Consider the following 17,372-nt stretch of genomic DNA (forward strand, 5'->3'; position numbering starts at 1 on the left):
TCATGTAGCAGAGTAACATTCCCCTTTCTTACATGCACAGCAGATAGCTGGTTGCAGGCTCATGTGGGCCTCTCACTATTATACAATTCAGTCTCTCTCAGATTGAATTGTACGTTCCTGGTAAGCTCCCTTGAATCCCTCTTAAAAGAATAAAGACGCCGCAACCTTATTCAAAGTCAATAAAAGAATTTTACACACATCAGTTCACAGTTGGATTCCTGAAGGCAGACCTAGTTACAAATATGTACATGTGGCCCTGCCCCATATGGGGGAATAATCTCAGTGAGAGCTAGCAGAGCAGTTCTGGCTGAAAGCTGGTCAAACGAAGAAGGAAGTCCAAAAAAGAGGAAGTGTGCTGTGTGACTTGTCCTTTTGTTACCTGGACAGGTAAGGCCACACTCACCTTCCATCACGTGGAAAAGGAAGGATGCTCCAGCCAGGAGGATCAGGCAGTTTTGACTGGCTGGACCAAACATTCCCTCGCTTGTCTTCTCTAGCATTTCAAGGGATGTTGTACTTGACTGCTTCTCGTGGATCACATCCCACAGACACTGCACTTGACAATCTCTAAAATATATTCTAATCTGTTGGTCCATCCTTGTTTACAGTTGGTTCAAGGGATCCTGACCAGGCTGGCCCATTCATGAGGGCCAGAGTGGAAGGATCCACACAGTTAGTTGATCCAGCCTCCAAGGAATGCATTGACCCATGCTTCTGCCTTCTCCTTGGCAGTCCCCCCTCCCTGCCCAGTGCCACATCTACAAGTAGACCCTTGGCAAATAGGAAGCGCTGGTGGTCTCCTCCTGTCCCTAAGGAGGAAATGGCAGAGGCTGCCCTCTGGGGTCTCCCAGGCTCTGCAGGAACCCAGTGTGATTCAGAGCAAGCCCCTCTCCTTGCCATAGTCTTTGATTCCAACTTCAAAGGTTGATTTGATCCCTGCATTTCTGCTGTATGCCATGTTTCTACGGGATTTGCTTGATGTGTGTGTGGGGGGCATGCGGTTTGCCTTGTGAGCCCACCCGATTCACACTTCCCAAAACAATACGCCAAATCCTTCCAAAATCTGCTCTCCACTGAATTTTGCAATGCAGTCAAAATACATCTCCGAAAATGCATATGTTCGGAGAGCATGCGCATATAAATGCAAATACTGGTCAAAGTGACGTACAACTGTTGCGTTATACATGGTGGAACTGCTTGCAAATGTGTATTCATTAGGGGGAAGGTGCACTAAAGCTCTAACAATTTTTTCATGATTTGTCGCGAAACTTTGCAGCGAAATTTTGAATGAAAAATTCATGAACTGGGGCAGAAATAGGGCGAACCAAATTTAAGATTGGGGAAATGAGCAGAAATTGGAGAGATTTGTCTGTCTCTGCTGCTAAGATCCATTCTGCTGCCATCGTGATCATTAGGCGCGCGTTAACTCATTCCAGAATGTTCCTGTTTTATGGAATAGATGCATTTAAAATCTTAAAACCGCAAAGAAGCACAGAACCCAAATCCCGCTGCCTCTCCATTCTTCCAAGGACAAAGTCACACAATGACATTTCTCTCTGCATTTTTTATTCCTCCGGGAAAAGTTTGCTCTCTTTCTCATGGTGTCCGGTGTTTGCCTTGGGATGCCTTCCCTTTGGAATCTTCTTGGTCCTTATTTCAAAACCCAGAAGTTGAGAGGTTGGCCTGTTAAAACATAAATGCATGCATACGCACACGTTTATATGCAGCGGTAATTACAGCTTCTAAAAACTCCACGGTATCTTGTGTGCTGTTGTCACGATGCCTGCTTCTTTTTCCGACCAACGTGGCTCTTCACGCTTTCGAACAGTCATGGAAGTTTGCCATTATTATTTTTTTAAGAAAAAGAAAAATGCCCTTGAGGTCCATCAGGGAGAAGGAGTAAATCTGCCTTTGGATTTTTCCCTGAGCTTCCTGAAATGCTTTTATTTGAGTCACAACAGCAAAGCATCTTTGCAACTGGGATCTGATGGGTTTGATCATTCAAACCTTTTGTGAAATAAGTGGTGGAAAGTTTGAGGGAGTCATTTTTATTGATCAAAGGTTTGGGATACTCTTAGGGAAGTCTTGCTGAGGTTCCAGATTGGGATAGAAAGAGAAATATTGTGATTTTCTCTCTCTCTCTCTCTCTCTCTCTCTCTCTCTCTCTCTCTCTCTCTCTCTCTCTCTCTCTCTCTCTCTTTCACACCAGTATAAATAAAGGACCAGTTTGGAACACGGGTAACATTGTGTACAATGGGAAAAACAACAACTTTGTATGGTTTTAACAATGTGTTTCATCCTGCTATATGCACATGTGAAAACTGCCCTGCTCTGTTACACATCCTAAAAGACAGGCAGCCATGAATATAGGTAAGCCCAGTGAATTTTTTCCTGGGGGTACTCAGTGCCGGCACTTTTTCTATTTTTCAAATGTTAAAAAGCGTGGCACTCTTACTATAACAACTTCATGGTGAAGTTGTGTGGGTAAGCCATCTTACACAGTGACACTCATGCACAGGTAGCCTTCCTTTTTTCCCCTTTCCACGGGGAGGGTGGTCAAAAATGGAAAGCCAAAACCCTGATACTTTGAGACACCCGACCTCAACCCTGAACTACCTGTGATCGTAACCCATCGCTCCATTAGTTTTTGCACTGCATGCAAGTTAAATCCCACCGGTTTTTCTATGGAATTTCCAAGCAAGATATGTTTTGCGTTGGGGTTGTAAACAAGACCAACTCCAGAACTTTCCTCTTTTCAAGCAGTCATAAGCAAATGTTTCCTAGCACAGAATCTCAGGTGTACTGTGATTCACCTATAGAGTCCCCATATGCATATGGTGTAGAAAAGGAACAGGGGAAGGTTCGACGGTCAGGAAATTCTGTGCAGATCCTCTGAACCCAGAGGGAGTTGCGGAGATGCAGAGATATTCCTTTCCCCTGCGATTTTGCCTATTTGCTTCTTTTCTTTTCGCCCTTTATGGATCATTTCAAGCTCCCTTCTCTCTCTCTCTTTTTTAAATAGGACGCTCTCCAAGCTACTATATACACTTTAAAGGTGTGTATATGAAATTAAGCGGCAATTATTTTTGAAAGGATAGCGAGAAAGAGGACAGGGCAGCGAGAGAAAGGATGGATATAACATTAAAGCAAGCAGCAACGTAGCAAGGATCAGATCGCATTCAGAGGAAGTTTGCAGGATCCTCAAAGTTTTGCTTTTTCTGTACTTGGAGGAGAAAAAAAAACAAGGACAAAGAAATACACCCTTTGCTCTATATCTCCCTCTGGTGCCTCACCTTCACAGGTGCGCTGCTAAGTCATGCACAAACCTGCAAGTTCCATCTCACTACTACCTGATCTTGCATGCCTCCTAATATTCAGCTTTTTTTCTTCCTAATACTCCTGTAACTCTTATTCTTCAAACCAGTCTGCTCCCACTTTTCTTTTAACTCCCCCAGTCCGCATACACACACATGCATAAGCACCCTTCAATTCATACCCCATTACATTCCTCCCTCTTCCTGCAGAACGTACTGACAACCCAGAAGATCCACTGGTTTTCTGGAAGAGAGGCTGGCGGGGTCCATTCTTTTTGTGATTGGTTAGAAAGGGGCTTGGCTTCGCTCCTCCACTTTTTGGGAGTGGGTGCGTGTGTGTGTGTGTGTGTGTGTGCCTGCGTGTCTGTGTGCGCCTTGGGGGCAGGCTGGGCTCCTCTGATTGGCTGAGGGGCTGGCCCAAGATCCCCCCCTCAGCACTCAGAAGCAAGCGAAGAAGGGATCCACCTCTGGGACACTGGACCGTATAAAAAGGGAGGCTAAAAACTTGACAGAGTCAGTAGGAAGTTTCTGCTGGGGTCTGGAGTGGAACTACATAAACCAGACCATCCCTGTATGACTGGACACTAAAGCAGAACCAAGGATACAAAGAGTCTTCATGTCTAATATTTAGACATGTTCAGCTTTGTGGATTCCCGGTTACTGCTTTTGATAGCAGCAACTGTTCTACTCACCAAAGGTCAAGGCGAAGAAGACTGTAAGTACTTCATCTGGTGTTCTCTCGCACAGTGTATACATGCTAAATGACAGCTTTTTTATTGTAGTCCTATGGATTGGGGGGGGTACTTGCCCCTATATTTTCTTTCCCCCATCTCTTTCTGTTGAATGCAAAACTATTTCCACCCCCCCTTGCGCCACCCAGAACCCCAGAAGTGCAAAAGACAGTAAGCACCGAACCGTTTCTAACGAGCGGTTCGCCGAAGTCGGGGAGAGGGGCGGTGGCAGCCGAGTTGTGATTTTGCAATCTGTGCTTCCCCTGTGTGGTTGTAATACTCGCAGCGTGTTGCGGTGGCTTGAGAGATGTAGCTATAAGACCAGGCGAAGAAAGGTTCGTTTTAAAGGTTCCTTTAAAAAGAATTTTTTAAAAAAAGTTGAGAAAGGTCAACACATGTTTGTGACCTTTCCAAGCCTCCAGGAGTTGGCATGCAGGCAATGTGGGGAGGAAGGCTTAAGGGACTGAAAAAGAAGGTATCTCTCGCACCCCGCAGATTTCTCCTGAAAGTGCTCTATGGAGAAAACAAGCCACTCTTCTAAAAGCAAACTTAGCCAGCTGTGCATAGCCTTGGGCGTGTTTCCTTTGGTCTCTCCCCCCCTCTCCCTCCCTCTTTTCTCTTAACATGTCCCTTGGGGCCAGATAACAAGTTGGATCAATTAGAATCTCTGCACTGGCTTGCCAAGTTCAGGAAAGCGGGGCGGGAACTGCGAGAGGGTTGTCACTGGAGGGGGGGCAGGAAAGGGGAGCATGGCAAATGATGGAAAACTCATTGTGCGTTCTTGGAAAGCCAAGCGGTTGAGAGGGAGGAGAGGAGGAGAGGACAAAGCTGTTTTCCCTGCCTTGTCGAAGAAGTCTGCAAAAGCCATCAGGAAAATATTAAGGGGGGGGGGGAGAGAGAGAAGTTTCAGGGTGATTCATAAGGAAAATGTTTCAGCAACTTATAAAGCGCAGGAGTCTAGACATCACTTCATAGACAAAGCCTTTTGGATGGTAAAGGATTGGAGGGAATCACTTTTGCTCGTTGACCAAGTCCAATGGCGACATCTACTGGCCATCAAGGGACTCGCTTCTCCTTGGCATTCTTCTATAGACTCGTCCAGGGGTGGGGTTGTGGGGAGTGGCCTTAAAATGGGTCAGCAATGATCAAAGGGACTGTATTTCCGAGGTCGACAACTGAATAGGATTGGTAAACAACTCCTCACCGGAGGGAAATCAATTTACCATCAAGCAAGCAACATTTTTTTTGTGTGTTGTATATTCTTCACTCCAATTATGGAAGTTTTGCTGCCATCTAGTGGTGGATGGGAAGTTTTCCTGCAGCATCCCAGGAGGGCATTATCCAACATGAGTTTCATGTTCCCAAAGCTCCTTGACTCTTTTATCTCTCCTCCCCCCTTTACTTTTCCCCAGAATAGCGGGTTTTCTTTCTCCCTCCCTGTCCAGTATCTGTTGATTTTTTTTATTTTTGCAGAAAACTCAACGGTCCAGTGCTTAATTTTAAAAGGAGGAAATAGTTTATAAAAATGCACGGTCCCTCATTTAAAAAACAAAATCAAGATGTGCTAGAAAAACAAATTCTTACTTCTTCTCCAGCATTCGTCCTTGGTCATATCTCTTGGTACCATCCTTAGCTTAGGTATGCTCCACAGTTAACATCCACGGTGCTACCAAACTCCTTGTTTCTGAACAAGCTGGCTTCGGATTTCAGCCAAGGTGGGAGGCCTCGTGAGCCTGCCCTATCATGATCCACACCTGCTGACTCCTCATCCTACCAAAATTGTTTGCAGTGGAGCTGATTTCCCAAGGCCGCACGCCATCAGTGGGATGCAATTTCTTCCCCTATGCGGGTCCTCCTCCAGTCCAAATTCCTCAGTCTCTCTCTCTCTCTCTCTCTCTCCTCTTTATCTCCTTTGCTTCTTAGAAGGCTGCGGATTTCTTTCTCCTTTCTGTGTTTGGCTTGGCTTCAGCTCAGAACATTGAGGTTACCAAGTTGGATGCAACAAGCGGCCAGAAGTTTTGTTTAAATTCCAAAGCAACTGGAAAGAGTTATTGTGAGGCTGGCTCGTTTCCTGTGTCATAGAGTTTGCTTGATGAAAAGCAGATGAGGGTTTCCTTAGAGCGTTAAGTGGAGAGCAGGAGGAGCAGGGAAGGGAAGCCAGCCATCGGAAACAATTTTATTTTTTTAAAGAAATGTATGCGCTCCTCCAGATCGATCCGTTGTCAGAGGTTCACATGTTTGCACCTTGGTTCCTAGGTTTAGCCATCCTGCCAACACTGCTGGCTCCCAAAGGACCCTTCCCTTCTTCCCCCGCCCACCTCATTTCTTGTTTCACCTCCTTCTTTAGTTCCATCTGGAAGCTGCATACAGGACGGAGTAACGTACAGTGACCGAGATGTTTGGAAACCAATGCCCTGCCAGATCTGCGTGTGCGACAGCGGCAAAATCCTTTGCGACGAGGTGATCTGTGACGACACAACTGACTGCCCAAATCCCGAGATCCGCTTTGGAGAATGCTGCCCTGTTTGCCCTGGTATGGATACTGACTTTACCTACTCTTCTTCCATCCACTTATGCCATCAGTATTGCCTACAGTTCCATCCCTCCACGGTCACTCAGTCCCCCCGCCACCATTCCATTTAAGCATACTCCAATCAATCTCCTGGAGAAACTGCCTGCCTGCAAAAATATTTGCTCATTATATCTATTCTAATTTTACTCATTCACCCATCTACCCAAACGAAACATCCACCTTCTACTAATGTACACCAAAATCCATTCGTTTACATACCTAGCTCCTCTTCTCCCCTCTCTTCTCTTTTTACCAATCTACAGCCATCTAATCACCCATCCATTTATCCATCCACCTATAGCCCCATCACCTATTTAATTGTTTCCATCCCTCTATGTGCTATCTAACTGCTCATCCATCCATCCATCAACCCGTCTGTCTCCTGGTTCAGTTGCCTGAGGTTTTGTTTTCATCGTAAACGACAATAACAAACCACTGGTTTCATATATTTCCGTTCCTTCCTTGAGAGATTGCAGAAATTTGGCAAAGAAAATTCTGCAGAGCCAGATAAGAGAGTGAAGAGTTGGGAGAGGACCTTTCAGGGATCTTAACTTTAGTTGATGCTATATTGGTGCATTGCGGGAGGAAATTGGGCTTCATTTCCTTTCTTTGAAAAGTCAACGCTTCAAATAGGATTGCCCAAGTAGTCTGGATGTTGTGAATTCGGATGGTCCTTCAGATTGGCCCATTACATATTCTGATTAGGCCAATGATAGGAGTTGCCAATTTCTATCAACCTCTAAATGTACCTAGATTTATCAACAAGAAAAGAAGCCTGGTCTTCATTCAATGTTTATTAAGGGAAGGATGTTCTGATAGACCAGAAGGCATTGTGGGTGTAAGGGAGGGATTGCAATGGTACCAGATGATGATCACAAATTCTGGGTGATGGTTCTTAATATTCCTTTTCCTTTTGTATTGAAGACACCAGCGAACCTTTCCCAGAAGCCACTGGAGCAGAGGTAAATTATCTTTTGGTAACCCTAACTTCCATTTATTTGGATGCATCAGTTTTCTTTTCTGTTTGATAACCAGCTAATCACTATTATCTTCCTAATTGGCAGGGTCCTCAGGGGGAACGAGGCCCTAAAGGAGACAGGGTAGGTATCTATAACGAAGCTTTGGCTGATAATAGTTCAAAGGGGAAATGTAGTAAAATTAATATGCAAGCATGGCAGAAGAATTGGTGGCAAGTGGCTGTGTGTGACTAGGACAGCCGTAAAATATTTGGGACACTTCTTTGGTCGCATTTTGAAATTTCCATTCCTATACGCAAAAGAAATTCTGCCTACTTCGATTGTTTAAAAGAACACCCCCCCAAAAAAAAACCTACAGAAAGGAGATTCAAATCTCCCTTTGCTTCTTCTTTTTAACAACATTTGAATTTCTTTAGCTCACATCAGCTTTTAACTAAACATCCCAAAGTTGTTGCAAAAAGACTTGGCCATTTTGGCATTATTTACTACAGCATCACAGTGGTTCATATTTTGGGAGTGGGAGAATAGAAGGTTCCCCTTCAAATGTTGCTGGCGTGTGAGGAATTTCCAAACCAGTTTTGGTCTTCTAATATTGCCTTCTAATATTGGATAGCTTTAGCATACTCAGGAATCTGAAAGTTTTGTGTCTCTTTTGTAGGAACGTATACATTTTTGTGCATTCAGCACCATATACTGCCACAGTGCTAACCTGCGACTTCCCACTTTCTTTGTTTTCAGGGGCTTCCTGGTCCCCCAGGCAGAGATGGCAGAGATGGCCAACCCGGACCCCCTGGACCTCCAGGCCTCCCAGGCCCCCCAGGCCTTGGCGGAGTAAGTTGTGTTTGCCTGCATCACTCCCCCCCCCAACAATTCACGGAGGATGCATTTTTAAGAACCCCAGCAACACGTTCTCTCTTTTCTCTTCCTCCTCCTCCTCTCCCCTTACAGAACTTCGCTCCTCAGATGGGATACGGTTATGATGAAAAATCCGGTGGTGGCCTTTCTCTTCCTGGCCCAATGGTAAGTGTTGACAGTCTCGGGGGGATTTGAGCTTCGTGTGGAAGGAGAAAAATGAGAAAACTGTAGAATGAAGGAGTCTGTTCCAGCCTTCTTGGTTCCTTAATCTCAGGACAGAATGGTGAGGCCACAAATAGGGAGGTGGTTGTTGTTGTTTAGTTGTTTAGCCGTGTCCGTCTCTTCGTGACCCCATGGACCAGAGCACGCCAGGCACTCCTGTCTTCCACTGCCTCTCACAGTTTGGTCAGACTCATGTTGGTGGCTTTGAGAACACTGTCCAACCATCTCATCCTCTGTCGACCCCTTCTCCTTGTGCCCTCCATCTTTCCCAACATCAGGGTCTTTTCCAGGGAGTCTTCTCTTCTACTTTATTCTTTTTGATTGGGCAGGCATCTCACTAATAAAGCTGAGTAACTAAGGGATAGCATTGCTTCTTTCCATGAGGAAAAGGGACATGGAATGTGGGTTCCATGACGATGATAATTTTTTTATGGTCCTAAGTGTTCACCATAGAGTTGAGATTCATCTAGTTATATAATGTTAGATCCAGACTAAGTTGGTTGGACGCAGCTCCCAGCGCAACCCGTGGAGCAAGTTAGTCGTGAAAACTCATTTTAGGGGGAACAGTGGATGGAGTTTATGGCTGAGCAGTGTGGGTTAGTACTTGCTTTCTTTAAAAATACACCGGTTAATCTGTCTTGAAAAAGGAGCAGGGGACTTAAGGGTGTGCAAATCCCCACCAAGAAATTTCATTAGTCTTGCAGGAATCTTGTGAGTGCCTCTCATAACTTCTCAGAAGTTTTTCCTGTGTAAGAACCTCCCATTTTGTGTTACGTTTCACTTTAGGCTAAATCTGGTGGCAGCCCAACACCACTCAGCTGGGAGGTATCCAAACATGTTGACCACTAATATAGCAACTACAAAAACAGACATACACCAACATCAATGTGGAACACTAGACCAAGAGAGACGAAATGGTTGTTTAAAGAGAGATGGAGGAAAAGCAATTTAGGAAATGACATAAAAGTGGGTGGAGGTCAAAGTGAGGCCTAGTTCAGAGAAAAGGTCAAGAATGTATGGTTAGAGCAAGGCAGTACGAGAATGGATATCCACAAGAGTCAAGACAAGATGGCTCCAATTTCATTTAATATGGGGAACATGACTGATTCTTCTCACTTTGGTTTGTAGGGTCCAGCTGGTCCCCGCGGTCTTCCTGGTCCTCCTGGCGCTCCTGTAAGTACTGCTTTGCTTCCATCTTAATAAGAAATTCCCATTACTTTTTAGAAAGGGGTTGTGCATTTGGGATTTTAGATGAGAGAGGTGCATTGTAAATGCATGGACCTCAGTACTTGAGGCAATGTTCACCATCAAGAAATTCCCAGTTCTTTCCTTTGGCCCTATGAGCAGTGGTTGGAGGAATGAGTGGGGTTTCTAGTGCCCTGGAGAGCAAGGATTTTGGGCCATCTTTGTCTCTTTCAAGAAAATGATGATGATGATGATGATGATGATGATGATGATGCAGGCTATATGCAAATCTTCATTTGTATAAATTCTGGAGTCGCAGAATTCACTTATCCTTGACACAGAATAGGAGATTGCTTTGGCAGAAGGTTTCTTTCCTCTTTGCATGGAAGAAATAAGGTCCTCTCTAGAGAGGACTACTCCACAGGCCTGGATGTTCATGGGCATTCACAGAAACTCTGTAGAGATGAGAGCAGGGGACATGGAAGACATAACCATTTCCACACTGATGTGCGAGGTGGTTACTTCTTAAAGTGTGTAGACCAACAGTGTGCAATGAAGTCAGGCAAAGGAACCAAAGTAATGTATCCCTTGCCTCTTAGAATGAGAGAGAGAGAGAGAGGTGCTGGAAATGTACGTGTCCTGAACTCCAATCCAAGATACATGAAGAATTTAGTTATTCTGTAGAACACTCTGCCCATGCACAATGACACTTGTTTCTATTTCTTTGTTGAGCTCCCAGCACTGGTGAGCTTTGGGTCATTGACCTTTATGCATCTATGTTGGGCAAAGTGGGATGTAGGCCAGAATAGGACAAAGATGGTTCAAGAAGAGATGCTTTGTAGCCGGGCAAGAGGGGTGCAGGTTCATAGGGAAGAGGAAGTTGCTTCAGGCCAGGAGAGCAGCGCGAGCAGAAGTCATGAAGGTGGAGATGAAAGGAAAGGGGCACTCGGGGCTGACAAAACTCAGGTGGTCCATCATGGTCTGTCCAAAACAAATAGGGGTGCAGTAGCTCGTGGCCTTCCATCTCACATAGATGCTTTGATTTATCTTCCAGGGTCCCCAAGGTTTCCAAGGTCCCCCTGGTGAACCCGGAGAGCCTGGTGCTGCTGTGAGTACCATCTGAACTATTTTTCGTATCTCTTGCATGCATTATTATAGCGAAGCTGAACGGCCTCCTTGGAGTCTGTTCCTTGGAGTTCTCTTTTTCCACCACTTGGGGGAGCTTTTGAACGTCGAACGCAGTAGACAGGTTTCCGTACTGGGAGTTCTTTGGCCCACTTTTGAAAAATCCAACCGGGTTATAAATAGGAGCAGGGAGGACTTGACTCGGATTTTAATGCATCTATTTTTTTCTCAAACTCTAGGGTCCAATGGGTCCCCGTGGTCCAGCTGGCCCACCCGGAAAGAATGGAGATGATGTGAGTGACTTATGCCTTTTTTTGGAGTGGGGGGGATTCTTTCCAATTATCCAAAGACGGGGTGTGCCCAAATAGCCACACAAACCACTGACTTCAGTGTTGAGGTTACTCTCAACTTACAGACTTGAATCGGGTGACTTATTCACCTGCCTCGCATTGCCTCCAAGTAAAGCAAGTCAGGTCTATAAAAAAAAACTCACAGTGTAAAAAAGAAAGCGCCTTATCTGCAATCAGCGACTTGAACTCCAAACCAGCACTTGATGGGAGACCCCCCAAAGTTTGTCAGTGCTGGGCCTAATCCATTCTTGCCCCTTACCACTTTCCCTTGCTTCTCCCTTTCTGCTGAGCAGAAGCACCAGCCCTTAAGGAACACCTGTTGACGTTACAGGGCCATTTGGTTGCAAATCTTAATGCAAAGTCACAGTCCCTTTTACAAACACAGTTCCCCAATCAATGGTATTTCATCCTCGAGTAGTGCGCTGTTTCTCGAGCGTTGGCTTAGAGCCCTGTCTCCTCTTCTTTCTCCAAGGGTGAAGCTGGAAAACCTGGCCGTCCTGGCGAGCGTGGTGCTCAAGGTCCACAGGTAAGATGTCTCTCATCATGGGGCGGCTGTCAAGCACCTGTCTTTTTAGGAAGAGCTGCTCCTCATCCTGGCATCCCGGGAGGTGGATCAGGTAGCCTTGATATTGCAACCTGTTGTTTAGGGAAAGCGATGCAACGTCTTACACTGGCGGCCCGAAAGAGCAGGTTCGACGATCATATTAGCAAGCAGCAGCTTAAGTATTTTGATTCCTGCTTTGGTACAGGGGGATGGTTCATTTATAAACCCATCCTACAGCCTTCTCCAAACTCCAGATGTTTTGGACTACAACTCTTGTCACCCCTCACGACTGGCCATGATGGTGCCTGGGGCTGATGGGATTTGGAGTCCGGTAGCACCTGTAGGACACTGGGTTGGCGAAGGGTGACGTACAACCTATTCCCACCTCAACCCACTCCACCCCCCAAATGCTTAAGGACATATTGCAATGCATCCCTACTTCAGTTCACCCTCCCGGCAATTTGGCAAGGTGGTTAGGTTTGACTGTGAAACAGTTTATGCACCTAAGGCCTCAAGATGGCTGGTGAGATTTTGAAGCCCACATTTGAACACATCCACTCTGCCAACGAGACTAGGTGATCTCTGACAGACTCCTTCCCAGATTGGAAATTTTGAGCTCTTGGTGGGTTGGTCCCAGCTGTATGGAGAACTAGGATGTTCAAGGAGATGTAAGGATATAGTACAAAACTAGCAGTAAAGATGCCGCCATCTGCCTTAATGGCATTTCTTAATCCTTTCAAACTGAGTCCTACAGTGTTGTTGCTATTGATGGAAAGCACATTAGGTATGTCCCAATCATAAACCAGCCATTGGTGTGAAGAGGGTCCCACCCACTTGCCTAGAGAAGGCGAGCAAGGTGAGCCACATTTTCTTCTTCTTCTCTGACGCCTAAATCCTTTATTCTTCTCTTGCTTCAGGGTGCCCGTGGTCTTCCCGGAACAGCTGGTCTTCCAGGCATGAAGGGACACAGAGTAAGTGTGCTCCAATAGCTCAAAGAAAATTCGGGGATCTTGCAATTCAAAATGTCCCCTGGCTAGATTATTTACTTATGAATAGGTATGCATCCCCTCTGGAGCTTTCAAGGTTTGCAGCCATCACAATACAAACAGCACCTGCCATTGCCAACATGGCATCTTCACTAGATAATGGCACCTTCACTAGATAATGGCACCTTCACTAGATAATGCCTGCCATGAAGGTGACAATAGCCACATGGTCACATGAACCTTGGGGTGAAGCCCCACCTTGAACTATTTATCTTAGGAGGCAGCCAAGGTCCAAGCTGAGAAGAGCGTGAAATGAACCCTTAAAAATGTCCACTCAGGTGTTTCTAGTCAACCATTATATTATTATCTTGTATATTCATATCCTTGGTTCCAAGGTGGTCTTCCACCCAGGCCTCCTCAGCTTATGCATGGTTGCCAATGTGGAACCTGTAGTCTTTTCAGTTGAACAGTAAAATGAGGGGTTGCTAACCTTCCAAATGTAGAATTAAGGCACCCCATTGCCTTTTTTATACTCAACTACTTGGATTTTAATGTTCCTTTTTCTTCTTTTCCATCCATTCCTTCATCCCACTACTTTAGGGTTTCAGCGGTCTTGATGGTGCTAAAGGCGATGCTGGTCCAGCTGGCCCCAAGGTGAGTGTCCACTTTTAAGTATGTGCTCCCTTCCGTTGATACCTAATTCTATCCCCTCCCGTTTCAGAAACAGGGTGTTGACATCTGCTCTGTTTCCTCTTTCAGGGTGAGCCTGGTAGCCCTGGTGAGAATGGTGCTCCTGGACAAGTCGTGAGTATCATCCTTCTTCTGCCCTTTGCTTTGATGGGTAGACCATCTTTCCAAATCTTACAAGCATAGGCTGGGTATCAGCAGAAATGGATTTGTTCAGGTGAAAGGATGATGGTGAAAGGAAAACTCCTAATCACCAAAGGGGGGGGAGTAAGAGGACTTGCTCATTGGTAGAGTGCATGCTTTGTGTCCCTGAATGTCCCAGGATCAATCCCTAGCCCATTAAAAGGAGCAAGGGACAGATGATGGGGAAAACCTCTGCCTGTGATCCTCAGGAGCCTCTTGCAATCTCATAGACAATGTTGAGCTAGATAGACCAATGGTCCGATTTAATATAAGGTATCTCTGTTTGGTTTCTGTGTACTGTGATCACACCTTACATCCTTTGTGTTCTGAGGACGCATTTGATTCCTAGCATGCTTGTGGAGAATCAAGCGGAAATAATTTGTCTGAAGGGCGTCCAAGTTCAGTATACTTCCTTTCATATACTGTTCATGAAAACCCTTCAGGTGAACTAGTTCCATGCAATGGTTAACATGCAGTATAACCCCGAAGGACAACGCAACAGTTCCATCTGACTCCATCCTTAAGTGTATGGCAGTAGCAACCTACATGAGGGACAGGAGTGTTTTGTACATAAAAGAACACAAGTAGAAATATCCAGAGAGATGAAGCATTGTTTCATAGCAGGGTTGGGAAAACCGAGGCCCTCCTGATGTGGTTGGATTCTAGCTCCCATCATAAAATTATAGAATCATAGAGTTGGAAGAGACCACAAGGGCCATCCAGTCCAACCCCCTGCCAAGCAGGAAACACCATCAAAGCATTCTTGACATATGGCTGTCAAGCCTCTGCTTAAAGACCTGTCAGCATGGCCATTTCTTCAGGAAGGGTGGGAAGTGTTGCTCAGCAAAGTATGGAGGGCTGCGAGTTCCTCACCTCTACTTTACAGAGAACTATAATTGTGTGAGATTTCAGACAGCAGGGCAGATGTCACGGGTGTTTGTAGCATCCAGGTGGCGAAAGCTACAGAGCAAAGGCTCTTTCGCTTGGTTTAATGAATTCCACAGTGGCATTTATCATCCTTTTGTGTATAGTTGCAGCCAGATCCAGGAGAGCAATGAGTCGGGGGGAATTGCATCAAGAAAGGAGGGGGTAGATTAAAAAACCGTTTTAAGTTGAGGGCACTTGAGAGGTATGAAGCAAAGACAAGAAGAAGCAAGGCATGCTGGCCTATACAAAGCCTTCGTTCTCACTTTATGGCTCCCTGGGGAACAAAGGAACCCCTTTAACACCAGCAGAGGCATTGCACTTTGGGAGAGAAATGTTAGATGCCAAAGAACAGAATAAGCTTATTAAAGGTTGGGTGGATGGTAACGGGGCATAGATCAAAGCTACCTTCACCTAAACTAAACTTGTTTCTCCTTCTGACTAGGGCCCACGTGGTCTTCCTGGTGAGAGAGGCCGCCCTGGACCTTCTGGCCCTGCTGTAAGTACATTGTTTTGTCTTGCGGGATATCTTGTGGGGCTGGATGCAACTGGTACCAAGGCATCCTTGGTGTAGCATCCTCCAGGTCTGGTGTGGCCTGGAGAGGTGGCAGTAACTGAAACGCCTTTCTCCCCCTCTTGTTCACCACAGGGCGCTCGTGGTAATGATGGTTCCCCTGGTGCTGCTGGCCCCCCAGTAAGTATTCCTGCAACCTGCAGTTTCTTCTCTGCTCAAGTGGTTATTATTTTCCTGTGGAGATGGATTGTCCTGCCAGACAAACACTGGCTGTTGCCAAACTCTGTACCCTAAATGGGGATTTGCAGGACAACACACTCTGTAATTAACCAGCCATGGGATGGGAGGCCTTGACTCTTGTTTCCCTTTCCCTGACATTTTAAATCACAGACCAAACCTCTGGCCATCGCTGGGGCGGCCAATGTTAAGAGGCTGCTTATTTGGGGGAAATGCTATAATTGCCATTTCTTTCTTTCTTTCTTGCAGGGCCCCACTGGTCCAGCTGGCCCCCCTGGCTTCCCTGGTGCTGTTGGCCCTAAGGTAAAGACACCTGACGGCACTGATTCTCAGAAGCAATTGTTTTGTATCAGGAGCATCAAAAATCGTTGGGTTTAGACTCTATCAATATCTCAGGTGCCAGTCCTCAGGCAAGCCAACATTGCACCATCAGTGCATAAGAGGGAGGTATCAGGAGGCTAAGGAGAATCCCAGTGTTTGCAGGTGTACAAAAATATTTAGAGGAAAATGCTTATAGGTGAGGCTACCCCCCGCCAAAAAAGAATACCAACCCGATGATGACTCGGCACAGAATGCTAACAGACTGTTGGGGTGTGAAGAACAAAAATCTGGGCAGGTGGTGAAGTAGAATGGAGTATCTGGAATTGTGGACAGAGACGGCAACATTTTGTTGCAGGTCCCACTTGTCTTATTGATTCCTCAGTCTATTGTTAATAATGATAATATTTTTTTATTATCATTATTTCCTTTATTATCAGTCTTTCCTTTCCCCTTCTTAGATGAAAAGCTCTGTAGCACCCGCTCTAGATGAACTATTTCTTACCAAACCAGCTACAAGCACCTTAGTCTTCTGTGGAAAAGATTACAGGCTATTTCTGAAAGCCATGGCCCTCATCATGGTTTGGAAGGCCCTCCTTCCTCTGAATCTCTGAATTCTGCCTAGAAGCATAGCTGCCAAGTTATCCCTTTTTTTAAGGGATTTTCCCTTATGCTGAATAGGCTTCCTCGCGAGAAAAGGGAAAACTTGGCAGCTATGCCTAGAAGGCCGAGAATCCCTTATAGCTCTTCATTTCAAGAATGGAGGGTGACACATCTACACGGGCCCAGTTCTTAAATTCCATGAGTGGCAGCTTTTCATCCTGCCCAGAAAGCTTCATCCTGTCTGAAGCTTAGAGGCTACTTGAGAGGTGCCCGCAATGTTGCTTCCCGTTCCAACGTCTCTCTCACACACAACAGGCAATGTTGGTCTGGGAAGGAAGCCACCGCATTGCTAAACCTCCAGCGTGGCCTATGGGGTTCAGGTGTTTCCAGAGCAGCGAGATGGAACTCTGTAAAGGACTAGTGACTGCCAAGTTCCTGCAGCGTAAGAACTGGGCCACAGGCCTTAGCGGTAGACCCCAAGGAAGCTGTAGCAACAGCCTGCTTCAAAAGGACCAAGTAGTGTGCTTCAGGTGGCAGGCCTCAAACCTCTTGATTTCTGAGGGACAGGGTAGCAAAGGAAGGCCTGAGGCTTTGTAGTACTGATCCAACGAGACAAAACTGTGAAGCCTCAGAAGGGCTGGGTGTGGGGTGGTGTAGTTTGACAGGGAGACACTGCCACCATACCTGTGGAAGAGTGCTTATGTTCCTTTGTTCTTCTTTCTCTTATTGCACAGGGTGAAACTGGTCCCCAAGGTGCTCGTGGTAGTGAAGGCCCACAAGGTGCTCGTGGTGAACCTGGTCCCGCTGGTCCCGCCGGCGCTGCTGGTCCTTCTGTAAGCTGTACTACTGGCCGATTTTTGCTTTTGCAGAATGTGCTTCGGGACTTTCTAAGGAGCGTCACCCTAATGACTCTTCTCTCCTCCTTCTCCTCTGCTTTAGGGCAACCCTGGTTCTGATGGTCAACCTGGTGCCAAAGGTGCAACTGTAAGTACCTTCCCATTTCTTTTTCTCGTCTTCTTCAATGCCTTCCTTTCCCAGTTGCTTC

The 17,372-nt window shown here is 46.0% G+C and overlaps 1 protein-coding gene across 4 annotated transcripts in view; it reads left to right on the forward strand.

Annotated features, from left to right (window-relative positions):
* The first annotated feature begins 3,823 nt into the window (after nt 1–3,823).
* Nucleotides 3,824–17,372, forward strand: part of COL1A1 (collagen type I alpha 1 chain) — a 46,962-nt gene continuing 33,413 nt past the window's right edge. For 2 of the 4 annotated variants that reach the window (XR_009558445.1, XR_009558446.1), the window contains exons 1-18: nt 3,824–4,029; nt 6,393–6,578; nt 7,542–7,579; nt 7,682–7,717; nt 8,333–8,425; nt 8,543–8,614; nt 9,800–9,844; nt 10,911–10,964; nt 11,221–11,274; nt 11,804–11,857; nt 12,793–12,846; nt 13,462–13,515; nt 13,621–13,665; nt 15,101–15,154; nt 15,305–15,349; nt 15,656–15,709; nt 17,062–17,160; nt 17,267–17,311. Coding sequence is in view for 2 of the 4 variants with exons in the window: in XM_035136277.2 (XP_034992168.1) it covers nt 3,948–4,029; nt 6,393–6,578; nt 7,542–7,579; nt 7,682–7,717; nt 8,333–8,425; nt 8,543–8,614; nt 9,800–9,844; nt 10,911–10,964; nt 11,221–11,274; nt 11,804–11,857; nt 12,793–12,846; nt 13,462–13,515; nt 13,621–13,665; nt 15,101–15,154; nt 15,305–15,349; nt 15,656–15,709; nt 17,062–17,160; nt 17,267–17,311 (1,164 nt within the window). In the remaining 2 variants the exon portion in view is untranslated. The remainder of the gene's footprint in view (nt 4,030–6,392; nt 6,579–7,541; nt 7,580–7,681; nt 7,718–8,332; nt 8,426–8,542; nt 8,615–9,799; nt 9,845–10,910; nt 10,965–11,220; nt 11,275–11,803; nt 11,858–12,792; nt 12,847–13,461; nt 13,516–13,620; nt 13,666–15,100; nt 15,155–15,304; nt 15,350–15,655; nt 15,710–17,061; nt 17,161–17,266; nt 17,312–17,372) is intronic. The other 2 variants (XM_035136277.2, XM_035136279.2) reach the window with 1 other exon arrangement.

The sequence above is a fragment of the Zootoca vivipara genome, chromosome 13 (genome assembly GCF_963506605.1).
Source record: "Zootoca vivipara chromosome 13, rZooViv1.1, whole genome shotgun sequence".
Taxonomy (NCBI): domain Eukaryota; kingdom Metazoa; phylum Chordata; class Lepidosauria; order Squamata; family Lacertidae; genus Zootoca; species Zootoca vivipara.